Here is a 16,725-nt window from a genome sequence, read left to right on the forward strand (position 1 = left end):
TAGAATTGTGTTAGGAATACCCTTATGGCTTAATGTGTGTGTGTGTGTGTGTGTGTGTGTGTGTGTGTGTGTGTGTGTGTGTGTGTGTGTGTGTGTGTGTGTGTGTGTGTGTGTTTGTGTGTTTCTTCCAGCATTGGTGTGTGTGTTCCCCATGTTTGGATCGTCCTTCTTCTACATCCTGAGTAGCAGCAACAGTGCTATCTCCACCCCCTGCATCCTGGCTGTCAATCAAAATGGCCTCCACTTCCTCCACAAAGACACGCACGTGAGTCCCACCCACACAGCATTTTACAAAAAAAAAAAAAAAGTGATGGAGTGTCAAAACTTATACATAATGGTATAATTGGAACATTTTTTACTATTAGGCCAAACATTGTCCAAATTCATAGAGAAAATATGCCACTTTCACTGCTCTCTCAGTAATGTGATCATTTCTCTGGTTGCAGGAGGTTTTGGTGAAATTTCCACTGAAGATGGTCCAGTCCACACACACCCAGAGGCCTAGTGTAGGGACAAGTTACCCTTATGTGGACATCTTACTGGGGGACATGACTAACCAACGGACCACGCAGTTACAGCTTGAACAGGTGATACATGCACTCACTCACGTTCATAATTTAACGACTTATGTCATGTTATAATTTCTGCCATTCTGAAATGTTACATCTTTAGGGACTGGAGCTATGCCGGGTCATTGCCATGCACGTTGAGAATCTGCTGTCACTTCGAGAAAAGAGGCTCACCCTGCCTCCAAGTGAAATCACCCTCCTCTAATGCACATATGTAAAATATCGTGTAGTTAAACATATATGTAGTGACCTCACCCATTTCACGTTACTTGGTGTTCGCTGAACTTTCACGGTAGGTACAAGCTCAGGGGTTGGTTGTTCTCATTTAATAGAACAATTAGGTCTGCTGACATATCAGTGAAGAATAGAAATGTTTAGGAGCTTCCCCCATTTCTGATTCTTTATACTGACCAACAATGCAAACAACTGATGCATATGATTAACGTACACGAGAGAGTAAAATGAAAACAGTAATGTTCTCTGAAAGTAAAATGTCCTTCTTGAGCTTGTGCATACATTCACTGCATCTGCCCATCTTTCAAACAGATACAGCAGACATTTGTAATGTTGCAAATGTGGTATGTCACTTATTTTTGTTATGTTCATTTCCCTTCAACATCTGTTGGAGCTTTTAAAGGTTTTTCTTCACATATCTTCGATGCAGCAGACCAAATCAAATAGTTTTTAAAACAATTATGTGGTTGTAAGGATATTTCAGAAGAACTGCACTGGCTTAGGTGGAGCTATAACTACAAGCTACAAGCTATAGCTTTACACATTTCTGAACAATGTACTCAAACCATCCAACATCTTCTGTAATGAAAATCTCTCAAATCTGATTACCTCTTAATTACAAGCATTTTGTAAAGACTGTATATACTTGATATATCAAATGACCTTTAATTAGCACAGAATTTATTTTCCATATTTTCAGAAGTGAGATTACCTCTAAACTTAAGTCTTAAAGTCTTAAGTTAAGCCTTAAAACCTCTTTCTGCAAGTTTTATATGAATGCACATGACTAGTTTGATGTCATGATGAAACGCAATGTATAAAAAGCTTTTTTGTATGAAATTCAACTTATACATATATGTATATTAATAATTATTTTGGGTTTTTTCATAAGATTCAATACAAAATGAAGCCACGTTTACATAAAGTCAACTAGATTGTGAATTTACAATTGTTTACACACATACAGATGCACACAAAAAACAATGAAAACAGTGTTACTCAGGATAATACAAAATAAATCAATAACATAAAATGTATTTATAACGCATATTCTTTCACTTTTCCCAAGACATTTATATGCTTGCACACTGTCAATAATAATTTAAAGCCTCGTTTATTACACTCCTGTAAAAGAAGGATTCACACACAAGCACTTTGTTTATTAATTAAAACTGTATCTGAAGATTAATTAAATGTAACGATAGTCAACTTTTCTAAACAAATTATTATAAATACTGGAAAGTTCTGAAAACACTGGAAATACTGGAAATGTATCATCTCAGTGATTGTATTTCATTGGATCGCTTAGAAAGCAAAAGATTTGAAGTATCGCAAAGCTAACTATGAACTTATTTGCACATTTGATTCAAATTACATCTTAAATCCCTAATAAATACGATGACACGGTGCCATGGAAACGCCATAATCTGTTCTAATTGAGTTGATATGCATCATTGTTAGTCAAAGGCCTCTGTTGTAACTGCGAAAATCACATTATTTTAATTATATAGGGCAATGACTAAGTGATATTTATTTATAGTGCACATTTAAAATGCTGTTCATCCAAAGTGCTGCACAGAGGATATTAGAGAAGTACATACGTAAAACATAACGTAAAAAAAAAGTTTTGGGTTTTGTTTTTTTTTCCATCTCGGGAGATACTGGTAACTCATCCTTCTTCCTCCGCTCGGCCTTCTGCATTCATGCCTTTAGCGGATAGAAGCATTTAGCAATGAACAGGCTTTCGCATTTCGAATGACACTTGAGATTAGACTGGGGCCTAATAGATGAAATTAGGTTGTGCCAAATGCAATTCTAATTACAATTTTTTATAATCCGGCTTCTTCAAACATTTTATTTATTATAAAATTTAGTAATTGTTAAATATATGGGGGAAAGTTACAAAAATAACATTAATGTGGTATTTTCCACAGTTATTCAGCAGCCGTAACCGTGCTATTAAATTGCTTAGCTTTGTAATTATTATAAACTAATATAATGTAATTATTATAAACTAAAAATGTCATATTTCAGCAACAGGGTTGTCAGTGTTTATACTTCTAATCTGCCAATAGTCTACCTAAACAGCTTTAGCTGTTGGAGCATGCGCACTACTGAAAACAGTTTATCTTACACGAGTTTATTTTGTTCTCCAGTCAGTTTTTTTTTTACGCTGCCATTATGCCTTGGGTAGTTTATCTCCATTTCACGAGTTAGTTTCATCATGGGACGTTTTGCACTTGTGTGACAGGTTTGCGCCGCTGGTCTTGTCTGCCATTTACTGTAGTTGCTCTGACGTTAACGGTCTGGTTTACAGTCCGCGGCGTTTCCTAGCAAAGCGGCCCGTGTTGATGTGAGCCGTAGCTAACGCTAACTAGCAGCAATACCTCGCGTTCGCCAGCTATCCAGCTTTCACTGTTTGTTAAGCCGAGCAGGTGAAAACGAGAATACATTTCGGGCTGCCCCTCTTAACCAGTCGCCCTTTAAAACCAGCCAGGCTATTCTAATAAACAGTAAGCTGCAACCTAGCTGGCTAACGTTCGCGCACAACGCTAGCCACCGAAATAGCTTAGCAACGCAGTCAGCGCGCGACGTGCCTGGAGTCACGTCACGTCACTTCACGTGTGACAAGCGTTAGCCCCTGCAGCTCGCGCGCTGGTTAGCAACGTAGCGGACTTTTGAGAGTAAGGAGTTTAATATGGGTACATGAAACACGGTTTATACGGGCATAAAGGTCATTTGGGGTAGCTGCCGGGGAAATGGCTGCAAACCACTTCACGGATTTGCGGGAGAAACTGAAGTCTATGACGCCGCACAGGGACAACTACAAAAAAGTTTCCCACCACCGCGACGGCGGCAGCGAGAAGCGCAAGTATCAGGACTCCGGGGACGAGGTTTGCGAGTATGAGGAGCTCCGCGAGTCGGAGGCCCGCAAAGTGAAAGGCGGGATTACACAGGTTTGTGTCTTTACACCGGAGGAGTGTACACGCATAGAGGAAAAGATAGACGAAGTGGTCGCCAATGGGAACGAAGGACTGTACAAAGAACACACGGTGGACCGGGCGCCGTTACGGAACAAGTATTTCTTTGGGGAGGGATACACGTATGGCGCACAGTTGGAGAAACGGGGCCCCGGGCAAGAGCGGCTGTATTCTAAAGGAGAGGTGGACGAGATTCCCGGTTGGGTGTACGAGCTTGTCATTAACCGATTAGTGGCTCAGGGTGTCATAGCGGAGGGCTTCGTCAACAGCGCCGTGATCAATGACTACCAGCCCGGCGGGTGTATCGTGTCTCACGTGGATCCCAAGCACATCTTCGAGCGGCCCATCGTGTCGGTTTCGTTCTTCAGTGACAGCGCGCTCTGCTTCGGCTGCAAGTTCCAGTTCAAGCCCATCCGCGTGTCCGAGCCCGTGCTGTACCTGCCCGTGAGGCGCGGGAGCGTCACTATGCTCAGGTATGCATCTAGCAGGGATGGGTGTTTCTGTCTCTGTAGCCCGCTTTGATTGGACGCTGACCGTTTGAGGATCAGAAAGGTTTGAAATTGACTGCTTTGATTGCTGTTTCAGTGGCTATGCTGCTGATGACATCACACATTGTATCCGGCCTCAGGATATTAAAAAGAGACGAGCCGTCATAATCCTCAGAAAGTGAGTAAAGTGGCTGATCGCTGAACACTAGCTAAGTAGTGAAACATGCAACTGTTCAGCAATAACCCCACTCCAAATTATGAAAAGACATCTTAATGTGGAAGCCCTCTAAGTAGTGTCGGAAGAATATGCACTTGCCGTGTAATATCGATCATGGTGTTGCCTGTCTCTACCCTCATTTCAGGACAAGGCCAAACGCCCCCCGTCTGGAAGCAAACAGCATGAGCTCTTCCGCCAACTCCCTCACGGAGAGACGCCGAATGCTCAAAGCAAAGCGCTCACACCGCAAGGCTGACCCCAACGCCGCACACAGGTAGGTCAAACTAGCCCTAAAGTATAGATAGAGTGAAGCTAGCCTGAACGGGTATGTAGTTTCACAGTCTCTCTTAAAGGAAATGTTTGCCAAAAATCTAATTTACACAATATTTCACTTATCTGAAATGTAGTTGATCAGCCAAGCCATGTGTCTAACATTTTCTTTGTTATTTTTAAATTAGAGCTAGGAGGCTGGTGTAGCTAACAGGTGTTGAAAGCAGTTTCACCCAAAATCGTTTCTATAAATACATCCACGGGTTTTCACACAGTTGTCAAAAAGCATTCAGTCTTATGTAATGTCATACAGACTTGCTGATGTAGTTTATGATATAAGGTCAGCACTGTCTAATGTTATAGGGCAGTCATATTGGGTAACCAGAATCTATTGTCCTTTTGAGACAGTGTTATACCGGAAATACAGATGATAATTTAGTTTGAATTTATTTGAATTTAAATTTGTAAATACAGTCTATCCCTGGCATGGGATTATGTAGTTCAGCAGTGTCATTTGCTATATGTATATGAAGATTTGTGCAGGAAGTTATGGAGAAGAGTTTGGGAGAATTGTCTTCCCATACTTTATAGCATCAGTAGTGTGTTGGTCACTAAAAGCCTTTTGTGAGTGCTGATAGTGGAAAGCACTCAGACTTATCTGTTTTGATGGTGTCTCATGTACACACAATTTCACAAGCAATTTGGTCAATGTTTCACAGTTTCCTGAAGTAAATGTCACTCTAGCATCTCAGAATGACATTTGATGACCTGCATTTGAACTGATATGAAAGTTGAACTGTAATTTATAGGAGACCCAGAATTTGACCTAATAGTAGTGATTTGTGCTTATAAGTGTCTCTTTCTCTCTCTGTCTCGTATATCCCCCTCTAACTCTCTTGTTCCCTCTCTGGTTCCCAGGCCTCGTATCCTAGAGATGGACAAAGAACAGCAGAGGCGCTCGCTGTTGTCACGGCAGCAGAGCCACGGTGACGGCGGCTTGGAGAACTCCTGGCGGACGGCAGAGGCTGCTTCGCACTACACACCACCTCACCGCGTGCCCACCCACCGCCGGGTCAAAATGAGGCGTCACTGAGACCCCTCCCGGAGCTGTATTGCGGCCGCTGGCGGAGACCCCCACCACCTGACACCCTTCTTGTGGAAACCTGATTCTTCTAGGCTTATGGAGGCTGATGAGCTCAAGTAGAGGGTTTCACAGATTACCATGGACAAGGCAGAAGAAGCTGGACTGCTTTGAGTATTACAGAAGACCTGACCTGTCAACATAGATATATACAAAAATTCTAGCTTATTAAAAAAACAAAGCCCATAGAATTCAAATTCAATTTTACCAGTATGCAACTTAAAAGGAAAGAATGTTGATAATATGGTATTTTTACAGCAGTGGGGTGTAAAGGTGTGCTGTTATTTATGTGTATGTAAGCCTGTTGTTGGAATGGGTGTGGTAAAAATGTGTGTATGCAGTGGAGGTTGTTCCTCGGTGCTCCGAGGTTCAGTTGTAGAGCATTCTGCTTATGTTGAGCTTTCTTATTGTACATTTGGCTTTCTCAAGCATTGTTATGAACAAGCCTCAGCAGCAACACAATCAAAAACAAGAAGAGTAGATTCTGTTTAAGCAAAACAAGACAACAGCTATGGGCTGCTAAATATTATCACTCCCTGTGCTTACTGAGGCTGTAGCACCTTAAATAAATAACATTTGGGGCAGGATCAGTGACAGTGTTATGTCATTGTAATATCTCTCTTTCTTATGAGCTTGAAGGAAATCTTTGCTAATTTGAAGGTTTTCAACATTGTTTACTTGTCACGTGCGTTCTGTGTGGGTGGGGAGTAGAGATGATTTTGCATATGCATGTCTCCTGGAAGTATTCAAGTACTCTGCTTTTTATTTGTTGTTTTTTGGTGGCGGTGTGGTTGTGGGTGCACACATGAGCAGTTGACTCCAGTTGTCACAAGGCTACCACTGTAACACAGGCGGTGCAACGCTTGCAGCTCCTAACTCGGGAGGTGTGAACAGTAGTCATAGCATTTTGTCCCCATCCAATAGGTACTCTTGGGATAGTAATTGTGGTGGTACTGGGGTCAGTGAATGTTTCCCTAAGACTCAAAAACACATGGATATATGCAAAAGTTTGTTTTTATGAAACATGCATATTAGTATCTCACACCTCTGCCATCACTAGCATGTTTATTTCTCACTGTCCTCACCATTTGCTATTTATTTTATATCTTGATTTGTTTCTCTGCCCCCCCCCCCCCCCCCCCTTAATTTCCTTTTGTGGTTTTGAAGAAACTGAATGGTAGCGGTATGTATGTTGTTCTTCCCAAACACATTTCCGTTGGAGACCTCAAAGTCCCTTTGCTGGGAATCCTGAGTTCGGACAGTGCCAACCACTTACTTGCTGTGCTGGTCCCTTAAACCAAAATATAAGTTCCATATTAATTGTATACCCTTTACAATAGTAACTTTGCAAAAAACACATGTAGGCTTTTTCTGGTCAACCACAGTAGGGAAGGAGTAAAGTTACTCTCTTACCTGTTGCAGACTAAAGTTCAAATGGAGTCTGGTAACATTTTACAAGGTCAACTATGAGCTTGGCTATTCTACTTTCTGTCCCTTGTGTGAGATGGAAAAATGGCTTTGAGCTAATAAAATCTCACAAAGGACATTTCCCATGTGAGATTGGGTATAATTTCAAATGAGCTTTTTTGTGCTTGTAATGAATTTATTTCTTTTTTTCATTTTTTTTGAAAAGTCAAATACATGTGAAAGACTACAGTTTACTGTAATCGCGTGTGTTTGCATCAAAGATGTAAAGGTTTGAGAAGAGACGTACTTAAGGAGAAGCTATATAAACGTTTACACAAAGGGCTCGTGTGGAGTGTTTGTTTTCAAATTCTGAAGCCTTTGGATTTGAGTGTATTCTATTAATCAGAGTTCACTGACCAGACAAGATGTTGCCCATTTTCCAACAGGCACAACAATGTGATGATTCAAACTTTTAAGTTACTTAAATAAATGCACTTTGAGTCTTGCATTTTAAAAATTGTAGTTATACCACTTTCATGTGTTCTTTTTTATAGTTCAGTTTCTCTTTGAATCATTGTATTTCTTTTCTCAGTAAAAAGAAACTTCATAAGGTTTTCAGTCCAGTCTGCTCTTTGATGGTTTGGTGGTGACTGACATTCCAAGAAGTAGCTAAAGATTTTACAAATATCTCCCTCTATATGTTGTATTATAATCTGTAGTTCCCCTGAAAAAAAATGGTTTAATTTTTAGAAGAATGTCCTGTAGAAACATGAGGCAAAAGAGCAGCTCATTGTGGAATCTGCATTAAAAGTCTAAAAAACGTTTACCTAAGTGAATCTTTCGAGGTAGTTAATTTAATGTAGTTGCAGACAAATAAGTCCAATTATTGGATGCTACAAATCCTGAGAGACATGCAGAGAAGTAGACTTAACAGACGAGTGAACGGTAACGTGTAGGCCACTAATTAAATTAAACACTATTGTTAAATTATTTCGTATTATTAAAACTCCGCAGTACAAAAAAAAATCAAGAATACGCGCTTTAAGTTCCAATAATGCGATAATATAACCCACTAACAGACCGATTGCAACAAACTACGACTGGTGAGCGTTTGTCAGATATAGGTTATGTAAATGTCGCTACTTCCAAACTGAAGTATTCAAATACTAATAATAGCTGATCCATAACTTTGTGTTCAAACTTTATGATTAACGTATGCGTGATTCTTTATATCTCTGGCAAGTCGCACATATCGACGTTATGGGACAAGGTGATTTGACAGGGGGCATTTTAAAGTGCCAGGAGTTACGGCTGGTGCTGATGCTGTGCTTTCAATTCCTGACGGTCACCAGATCTCCATTCATGTTCTCATATTTTAACTACTAAAAAATGGTTAAGATACAGGTTAAGCAACAATTTTTGATCTAACTAATAAATTAAACCAATAAAGCTTTATTTCCTACTTCTAACGTGAACATATTTTCATAACACATCCGATGGCTTTTGATGGCTGGTGCCACTCGTGAGAGACAGATACCGACAATATTCAAGAGGTGCCACTCGCGGTGGTTTAACTAGGCTGATCGTGTCAATAACATGAACACACGTTAATAATACATCCTATTTAATACATCTTTATTTTTGTTAAACTAATGTGCTCTTAACTGTTTACCACTGTAGCCCGAGTCCCTGAGCAAAGCCTGCTGTAATCTAAATGCGAGCTATTACTACTGTTATCGTCACATAACATTCTGCTAATAGCTAACTGGTGGCAGAACAATTAAGAAACAAAAGCTGATCTACATTTCCACCTTCAGATCGCACTTCCAGCGAGTACGGTGGTCGATGCTCGGAGCCCCTGAGATGCTTACAGAGTGCATCTTCACAGGCAAGCGAGGTACCACAATCACGTGATACGTGCCAATTCCGGAGGACGTGGCGTGATATAGTATGGCATTTTTAAATATTTGTTTGTTTATCTATCTATCTATCTATCTATCTATCTATCTATCTATCTATCTATCTATCTATTTATCTATCTATCTATCTATTTATTTATTTCTCACGTTGCCTATTGCTACTGTCAACCAGAAATCTCGCAGGAAAAACTGTAGCCTTTGTTGAATTTTTTTGATGTATTGCAGAGTGGGGATTTGATTGCGTGATTGTTTCTGGAGCAACGGTGGGAATGCAGTTGCAAGATAATTGGTAAGTGTGCGTATATTTGATTAACTGTCTGTTACCTGTCCTGTTGTAATTTCAGTTATGTTGTCTAATTTTAGAATTTTCATCAAAGAAACAAGTCACTGGCACAATTACCATTATCTTAATCCAAACCTCAAGAAAATGAATAAACACGTGCGTCACCTCCTGAAGACAAACAGCTGCTCGTCAAACGTATACGTCATCGCAACCTCGCCACGCAATTGGTCAGAACCGATGTCAATCAAAATACATCCCATGACGCAGTGTTGATGTCTAGTTCGCCATGGGCAAAAGGGCAACGTTATGGACTAGAAATAAAACGGTTTTTATTTTGTTCGAATTTGGTTTAGAATGAGTTGGATAATCATCTGAAAAGGTATGTAATATTTATTCTTAATATTAAACCAAATTTGTCGGTGTCAGATACTTGACTGGCTTGCTAGCTATCAAGTTAGCAGTTGCTAACAACAACATAAAAGCTACACTGGAGGCTAAGCTCACCTAGCTCACGTTAGTTGGTGGGAGCTGTTGGCTGTTACTAAGATCGGTTTTCTGTTACCCTATTGTACTTAACATTCGCAGCGTTTTGTGGCAGATTTTGCTCCAGTTAGAGCTAGTTAACTAGAACAACGATCCTTACAAACAGATAGCAAATAGTAGTCATATGGCTAGCTAGCTAGCTAGCTAAGACAGTTTTTCCTTGGGTGGCAGACAATCTTTCGATACATTATATAATCGCACTCGGGACCAGATAACTAGGTTAGTTTACCAAGCACTGTATGCAGGTATGTTTAACGTTAATTGTATGCATAATCAGCTCTATTTAACGGTAGCTAAGATATGTGTGCTATGCGTAAAGATGGTTAAAGACAAAAATGGCAGTTCCTGTCTCGTGAGACAGCTTCATATGTCTTCAGATTAACGTGTGAAATTGTCAGGGATGTGTTTGTGCAGGACGTTTACTAAAGAGTTTCTAGAAGAAAAATGCTTTCTAATTTTAGCTAAGATAAATTAGCTACGTAGCAACCGCATGCGGAATTTGTTTAAAATAATCTTGGACTTGTGATATACTAGACAAGCTTTCGGCCCTCGTAACACATTATTGCCTTTCGACCAAGGGAGGTTGACATCTGAACCGAGATTGTTATACTAGTGTGATATGCACATCAGGACAGCTACCACTGTAAAAGATCGCCTGTCAGTAACCTTTGTTATTGGTAGGTTAGTTATTTAAGATACATTTCTTACGACTAGCCTAATGGCGCACTTGTAAAATATTTTTTCCAGATTATAGCAGCAATTAGTCTTGCCTAGTTAGAAATGCAATCATAGGTTACTGTAGATCTACGTTGTATTCCTAGTTTTGAGAGCTTGCTCAGTAAATTAAGCGTCATCGGACCTGCAACGATTAAACTGCATAATAATGATTCACTGTAGTGAGTGAACAGTATCTGAATCATGGCTGAATCATGTAGACTGAATCATGACTACCCTTCTTGGTTGTACACCCAATGGAGAAACTGAGCCTCCCACACATGCACTGAACTTGTTCCATGAACTATATATAATGTAGTATAGCATTGACAATAAATTGGGCTGCCCAAGGAGGATGGGTAGGGAAGGTTTCTTCCTTAATCTGTCCAGGGAGATTTTACTTGCAACTGTCGCCACTGGCTTGTTCATTAGGAATCTGGGTCCTAACATTTGTAAAGCTTCTTTGTGTCAGCATGTGTTGTAAAAAACACTACACAAATTTGACAGTTACAGTTTCACTAGGCTAGGATGGACCTATATTTAGCTTTGGTAGAGGCATAGCTTGCTGGGTTAAGTAGAGTTGAGTTCAGTGTTGAGTTCAGTCACGTGCTGCCTAAGTGATGTCCTGTGATCCTGTATTACGTGCAGAAAGATGGACGTCCACTTTGGCTATTTCTGAACCTGCCAGGTGCAGACATTAAATCTGAAGAGTCTCATCATTCGTCACAGACCCTGACCCCCTCTGTGTGTGTGTGTGTGTGTGTGTGTGTGTGTGTGTGTGTGTGTGTGTGTGTGTGTGTGTGGAGCTTAGGTTAAAGTTCACTTTTCCACTGAAGCACATCAAGTATAATGAATTCTGGTATATCAAGTAATGTAAACAATGTTGTGGTGTATGCTCAGTTACACAATCGGGTAAATGGTTTACATCTGCTGATTGGTGCACGGTGACTACCAGTGTGGTTTATTGCACATGGGGCAGTTGTCTTTAGATTAGTTGAGACTTAAGAAAGTGAAATCACTTATGAAAGTGAGGATACAGTTAAGCATATTATGAACAGGAGCCCTAAACCCAATGCCAGAAGATCAAATGTAATATCTGAGTGAACATTCATCAAATTAGTCATTTAATTAATACATTGTGACTCTATACATCTCAGAGGCCCCCTTTTTTCTGCATGAATGCATTCTGCATGGGTGGAGTTTTGTGAATGTTACACATGGATGAATTGTGCTTGGGGGAATGTCGAATATCGGAATGTTACAATGCCTTTGTAGCCCCATTGTATTAAAACAACACTGAGTAACTGATCAGCACTGTATATCTGTTCAGCTTTCCCACAGAGGTTGAAGAACTCTGGCAAGTTTTTTCCATCAGTGTGTTTTCTTCATCTTTGTTTTTTGAAAGGAATTGTTCTCTTAGCCCCTGTAACTACCTGTTCAGAACTAGGACAAATAATAAAATATAAAATATAATATCTCAAAAATATAACAGTACACTTTAAAAGGCTGGGTATCACATTTGAGCCCATTTCTCATAAATAAACCAAATAAATTAGATTACACTTTAGAATATATGTCACCTCGAATATATTTCCCCAAGCATGCAAAAGCATGTTAGGCTACCTGTTAAAAGTTGAGGCTTTACTTTTCAAGACAAATGAGTCTTCGGTTTGTGGACTCCACTTCCTTTACATCTTGTACATATAATTGAGACTTGAGGTTGGATTGTTTTGTTTTTTGCATTGTCAGATCTATGCTGTTACATCATTTTTGTCTTCAGTGCATATTGCTGCACTTCTGCCAGAGTTGCTGCCACTGATCATGCCAGAAACTAATCACTCCTTTCCTTTGAGCAGTGTGACCAAAATAAAGTCAGGGACTAACCACCCATTTCTTTGCACTCCCAACCTATACCATCAGGTCTAAGAGGCACTGAAGAGTTCCATGCTTCTCACACCTGAGTTACAATCATCAGTCATATATCAACTGCATTTCTAGCTTGTTTGTGTTTTTTCCCCTGTCCTGTCACAGACAAAGCTATGTACTATTCAAGTAAAAGGCGGGGTGAAGATGGTATTGCTGCTATCATCGACTTCCTGCTGTCAAACGCCCGACTGGTGCTTGGAGTGGGCGGGGCTGCAGTGCTGGGCATCGCTACGTTAGCTGTGAAAAAGGTGAAAGAATGGTCTGACCAATGCTAACATTACTTCTTAGCCTTGACAGTACGTAGGAGCTAATGATCCAAGCATGGTGCATGTGTGATGTTAATTGTGGACACCAGCTTTCCTCATATTAAGGTAAAATTAATTAGAGATCCACAAGAGACACTCATCTACTCACCCATAGCAAACTTTGTTCTGCTTTTGGCCACGATGTGTGAGGAACTGATGAACTGGGATATGGACATTTGTCTGGTATAGCTTGATGAACTGGGATGTGATCATGTGCCTTAGTCTCTTTGTGATGGGGAAGTGAGCTTACTTTAGTAAAAGAAGAGCAAGGACCATCATTTCATAATTCTGAATAAAAAAATCAATATTGGTGTTACTCCCAGAAATTGAGGTTAACCTGTTGGAACTATGAACAAAGTACTGTCTTTTCAGGTTTAAAAATGTCTTAAGAAATATTGTATCCTAAAATGATATGCTCCAGTTCATTCTGTTCAAGTCAGCTGGCCACTAATTTAGTATGATTTTCAATCTATCAAAATGTATTTATATAGTGCTTTTCACAGCAGATGTTGTCACAAAGCAGCTTTACAAATGTTCAAGTCCAAGCCCCCAGTGAGCAAGCCAAGGGCAAGGAAAAACTCCCTAGAGCATGAGGAAGAAACCTTGACAGGAACCAAGACTCAAAGGGGGGGGGCCATTCTCCTCTGGCCAACAATGGTCACCACAATAATAACAATTTTAAGAGGGAAAATAAATAGAAAATTAAAAAGATAAGCAGTTAATGTCTAGTCCAACTTTCTGGAGGCCCTAGTCTTGTCCCAATGGTGTGCGTGTGTCAGAAACCCATCCCACAAGAGAACATCCTTTAAGGGCAACGGAGAAGTAGTTGGCTGGGGTGGAGGTGTGGTGGACTTCAGCAGTGGACATCAGAGGGTGGTGGGAATAGCCAAGGCAGCTGAGATGGGCAGAGACTCAGTAACATCATGACATCCTGCAAAAGAATGTACATTTTCTGCTACTGTGAAGTGTTTGCATAATATTATCCAGAATTCTCTGAACATAATTTTTCTTCTGAGGATGAGACAAGAACTGGGTTAAAAATGCTGATTCAGTCCTTTTGGATCTTCATCACTCAAATGTCTCTTCTGTACATAACAGCTGATAGAACGTGCTGGCCGGGCTCCTGATGATGAGAAACCTGATAAGAAGCTGACAGATAGCTGGGAGGAGCTAGGCCTGGTCAGTGCCTCACCGAAACTGCTACAAAAAGGCATTGAGGGTGTGGTCATGAAAGAGATCACTGCAGCAACCAAGAAAGGTATGCACCGACATTCTTGAGAATATTTTTTTGAGAACGTATTTCCTTCCCTATACAGCTTCCTTTTACGCAGGAGAAACTTTGACTTCACATTTTCACACACTAGTATTCCCTTTCATCAGACTTGCTTTCATTCGGGCTCTTTAATATTTACTTGCTTATTTTAAGAGGCAGAGTTTAAATGAAGTGGTTCAGGTGTACTTTCATCAGCAGTCCTGCTGAAAGTTTCATGAAGTTGGGGCGTAATGTTCCTACAAGTTCCCTCACTCTCTCCCCTTTCATTTGTGTGTATCTGTAGCCGATTTGTCCCAGGCCCTGTCCTCGTCTCCAACCCCGCCTGTAACTTTAGCTACGCCCCCAGCCGAGAGGGGCGAGCCTGAAGCAGCAGCTCGGTGCAGGCGGCTGGACCTGTGTGTGCTGACACTGATGGAGCGTCTGCAGCAGTACTATAGCTCTCGTGTCTGCCTCTCTGATGAAGAGGTGGCAAGGGCCCAGCAGCGGGCACTGGACATCGCCACTGAGATCCAGGCCTTCCTGCGCGCCAAGCACCCAGACATGCCCCTGGGGGAGATGACCTTGGCCGGGTCACTGCTTGATGACCTGCAGGTGGTCAAAGCCGACCACACTTGCCTGCTTGTGCCTTTACAGGTACTGGGGTGTGTGGCTGGGCATGTGTTAACTTGCTCTACATCTTTTCATTCAAAGCGTTTTCATGCCATCATGACCCTCAGCCATCATTCGTTATATTATTGTTTCCCAATCCAGTCACCAAGGACCCAGATGTGGTCCGTGTTTTTGTTCTGTCAGCTACAGTAACAACTGAATCAAGCTCAGAATCCCTGTTGCAGTTGTGCTGAGAGCGCCGACAGAACAAAAATATGGAAAGTTCCTAATGCCTGGGCTGGAGTACCCTGCATTGTACATATTTACATAGTGTGTGTGTGTGTGTGTGTGTGTTTGTTTTAATAGCTAGAGCCCAGTCTCTGGACTCCTATAGCTGGAGAGGACACATTTCTGGGCCACCCTCAGTACTGTATGGTACGTCGTGAAAACCTTGAGTACTTCCCGCGCGGCCGGAGCTACTGGGACCGGCACCTTGTGGGCGGCTACCTGTCATCTCGGTCTGTCACTGAGCAGCTGGGCAAGCCGATAATGGAGTCCATGAACTGGCCGTCACTGAGCAGCACTTTGGAGTGCGAGGTCCGGCCAGTGCTCGGCTCGCCCGGGCTCAAGCTTGAGATGCTCATCCCGAGTGACTACAGTTGTAGCAACGGAGAACAACTGTTTGTCAGCGTGCTGCCCACCGTACGCCTAGGGGAAATGACACTGACAGCGCAGCCGGAGATCACTGGGTCGTTCGACTATGTCTGGTATCAGAGTCTGTACGCCAGTGAGACCGCCCGATTAGCCAGCCTCGATTGTTCGGACGGGAGGTCAGAGGTTAGGAGGAAATGCCTCAAAACACTGAAGGCTGTGTGTCGGAACTGTCCTGCTCTCCACAAGCTTATTGGCACCCATCTTAGCAACGTTATCCTGCACATGAGTGAGAAGGAGTGTGATTGGTCAGAGTCAGCCTTTGCTGATAGGTTTCAGCAGGCCATTACAGAGCTGATTGGCTACTTGGAGATGGGGGTACTGCCTAGTTATTTTAAGCCTGGTGTAAATCTTCTGCAGGGTTTGACTGCAGATGACATTGATGAGATGGGATTCATGCTATACTGTGCCGTGACTGAGCCTGAGATACTACTCATATAAAGGTTACCACATACATATGGACAAACTTATTGATGTCTTCCTTGTAGTGGGGTGAGCGTGGGCATATCTATCCACATTCAACCATACGCACTTCTACTTCCTTAGTCAAACGGGGCAAAGACGCATTCTTCCTACAGCCAGGTAAAGTATGGGCTCCAAAATGGAAATGGAAGATTTTTCCGTGTAAAGCAGGTGCATGTGCAAACAAACCTCTATGCATTGTGATCTTAATGGAAATTTCAACTATGCAGAGTTTGATGTACAAGCCAAACATTTATTGCTGGGGCTCTTGGTCATCACAACATCATAAATGAGGTCTGCCTCACCAAGCATCTTGCACAAGCAAATATTTGAATAACTATGGGTGGATACAAAGCAGAGTAAAATTGTCAGTGGGTTCATGTGAGTATTTAAATACTACATTAGCTTTTACTTGTACGTTTTTCTTTAATGATTGTAATATGTGGAGATCTCCACTAGTCTGTCCATGGGATTTAGTTCTAATTATGCAGCTCCTTTTGCTTGGCTTGATAGATATTCTTGACATTTATGAATGACAGACTGGAACTATGTCTTTTAACTCACGGTGGAAGTGTTTGACTTTGTAAAAGCAATAAAGCAAGAGTATTCTCTCAAACCTTTTTCCCCCTTCTATATAAAATTGTTTCTTTTCTGTGTACTATTCTGATCTGGTTTGGTCTTGATGGAAAACCTC

The 16,725-nt window shown here is 41.4% G+C and overlaps 3 protein-coding genes across 3 annotated transcripts in view; all 3 read left to right on the forward strand.

Moving 5' to 3' along the window:
- The window catches only part of myo15ab (myosin XVAb), a 44,674-nt gene extending 42,903 nt beyond the window's left edge, over window positions 1-1,771 (forward strand). Inside the window, exons 59-61 of the mRNA XM_035535095.1 lie at window positions 132-265; window positions 447-587; window positions 673-1,771. Coding sequence (XP_035390988.1) covers window positions 132-265; window positions 447-587; window positions 673-774 — 377 coding nt within the window. The 3' untranslated portion in view covers window positions 775-1,771. The remainder of the gene's footprint in view (window positions 1-131; window positions 266-446; window positions 588-672) is intronic.
- A 1,124-nt stretch (window positions 1,772-2,895) lies between these two features.
- Window positions 2,896-7,921, forward strand: alkbh5 (alkB homolog 5, RNA demethylase). The gene is made up of 4 exons (XM_027015752.2): window positions 2,896-4,257; window positions 4,370-4,450; window positions 4,635-4,763; window positions 5,678-7,921. The coding sequence occupies exons 1-4, from the start codon at window positions 3,563-3,565 to the stop codon at window positions 5,850-5,852; spliced, it is 1,080 nt and encodes a 359-aa protein (XP_026871553.2). The 5' UTR covers window positions 2,896-3,562; the 3' UTR covers window positions 5,853-7,921.
- A 1,828-nt stretch (window positions 7,922-9,749) lies between these two features.
- mief2 (mitochondrial elongation factor 2) lies at window positions 9,750-16,647 on the forward strand. The gene is made up of 5 exons (XM_027015744.2): window positions 9,750-9,888; window positions 12,798-12,940; window positions 14,096-14,255; window positions 14,554-14,903; window positions 15,225-16,647. The coding sequence occupies exons 2-5, from the start codon at window positions 12,806-12,808 to the stop codon at window positions 16,008-16,010; spliced, it is 1,431 nt and encodes a 476-aa protein (XP_026871545.2). The 5' UTR covers window positions 9,750-9,888; window positions 12,798-12,805; the 3' UTR covers window positions 16,011-16,647.
- The last annotated feature ends 78 nt before the right edge of the window (window positions 16,648-16,725 follow it).

The sequence above is a fragment of the Electrophorus electricus genome, chromosome 16, assembly GCF_013358815.1.
Source record: "Electrophorus electricus isolate fEleEle1 chromosome 16, fEleEle1.pri, whole genome shotgun sequence".
NCBI lineage: Eukaryota > Metazoa > Chordata > Actinopteri > Gymnotiformes > Gymnotidae > Electrophorus > Electrophorus electricus.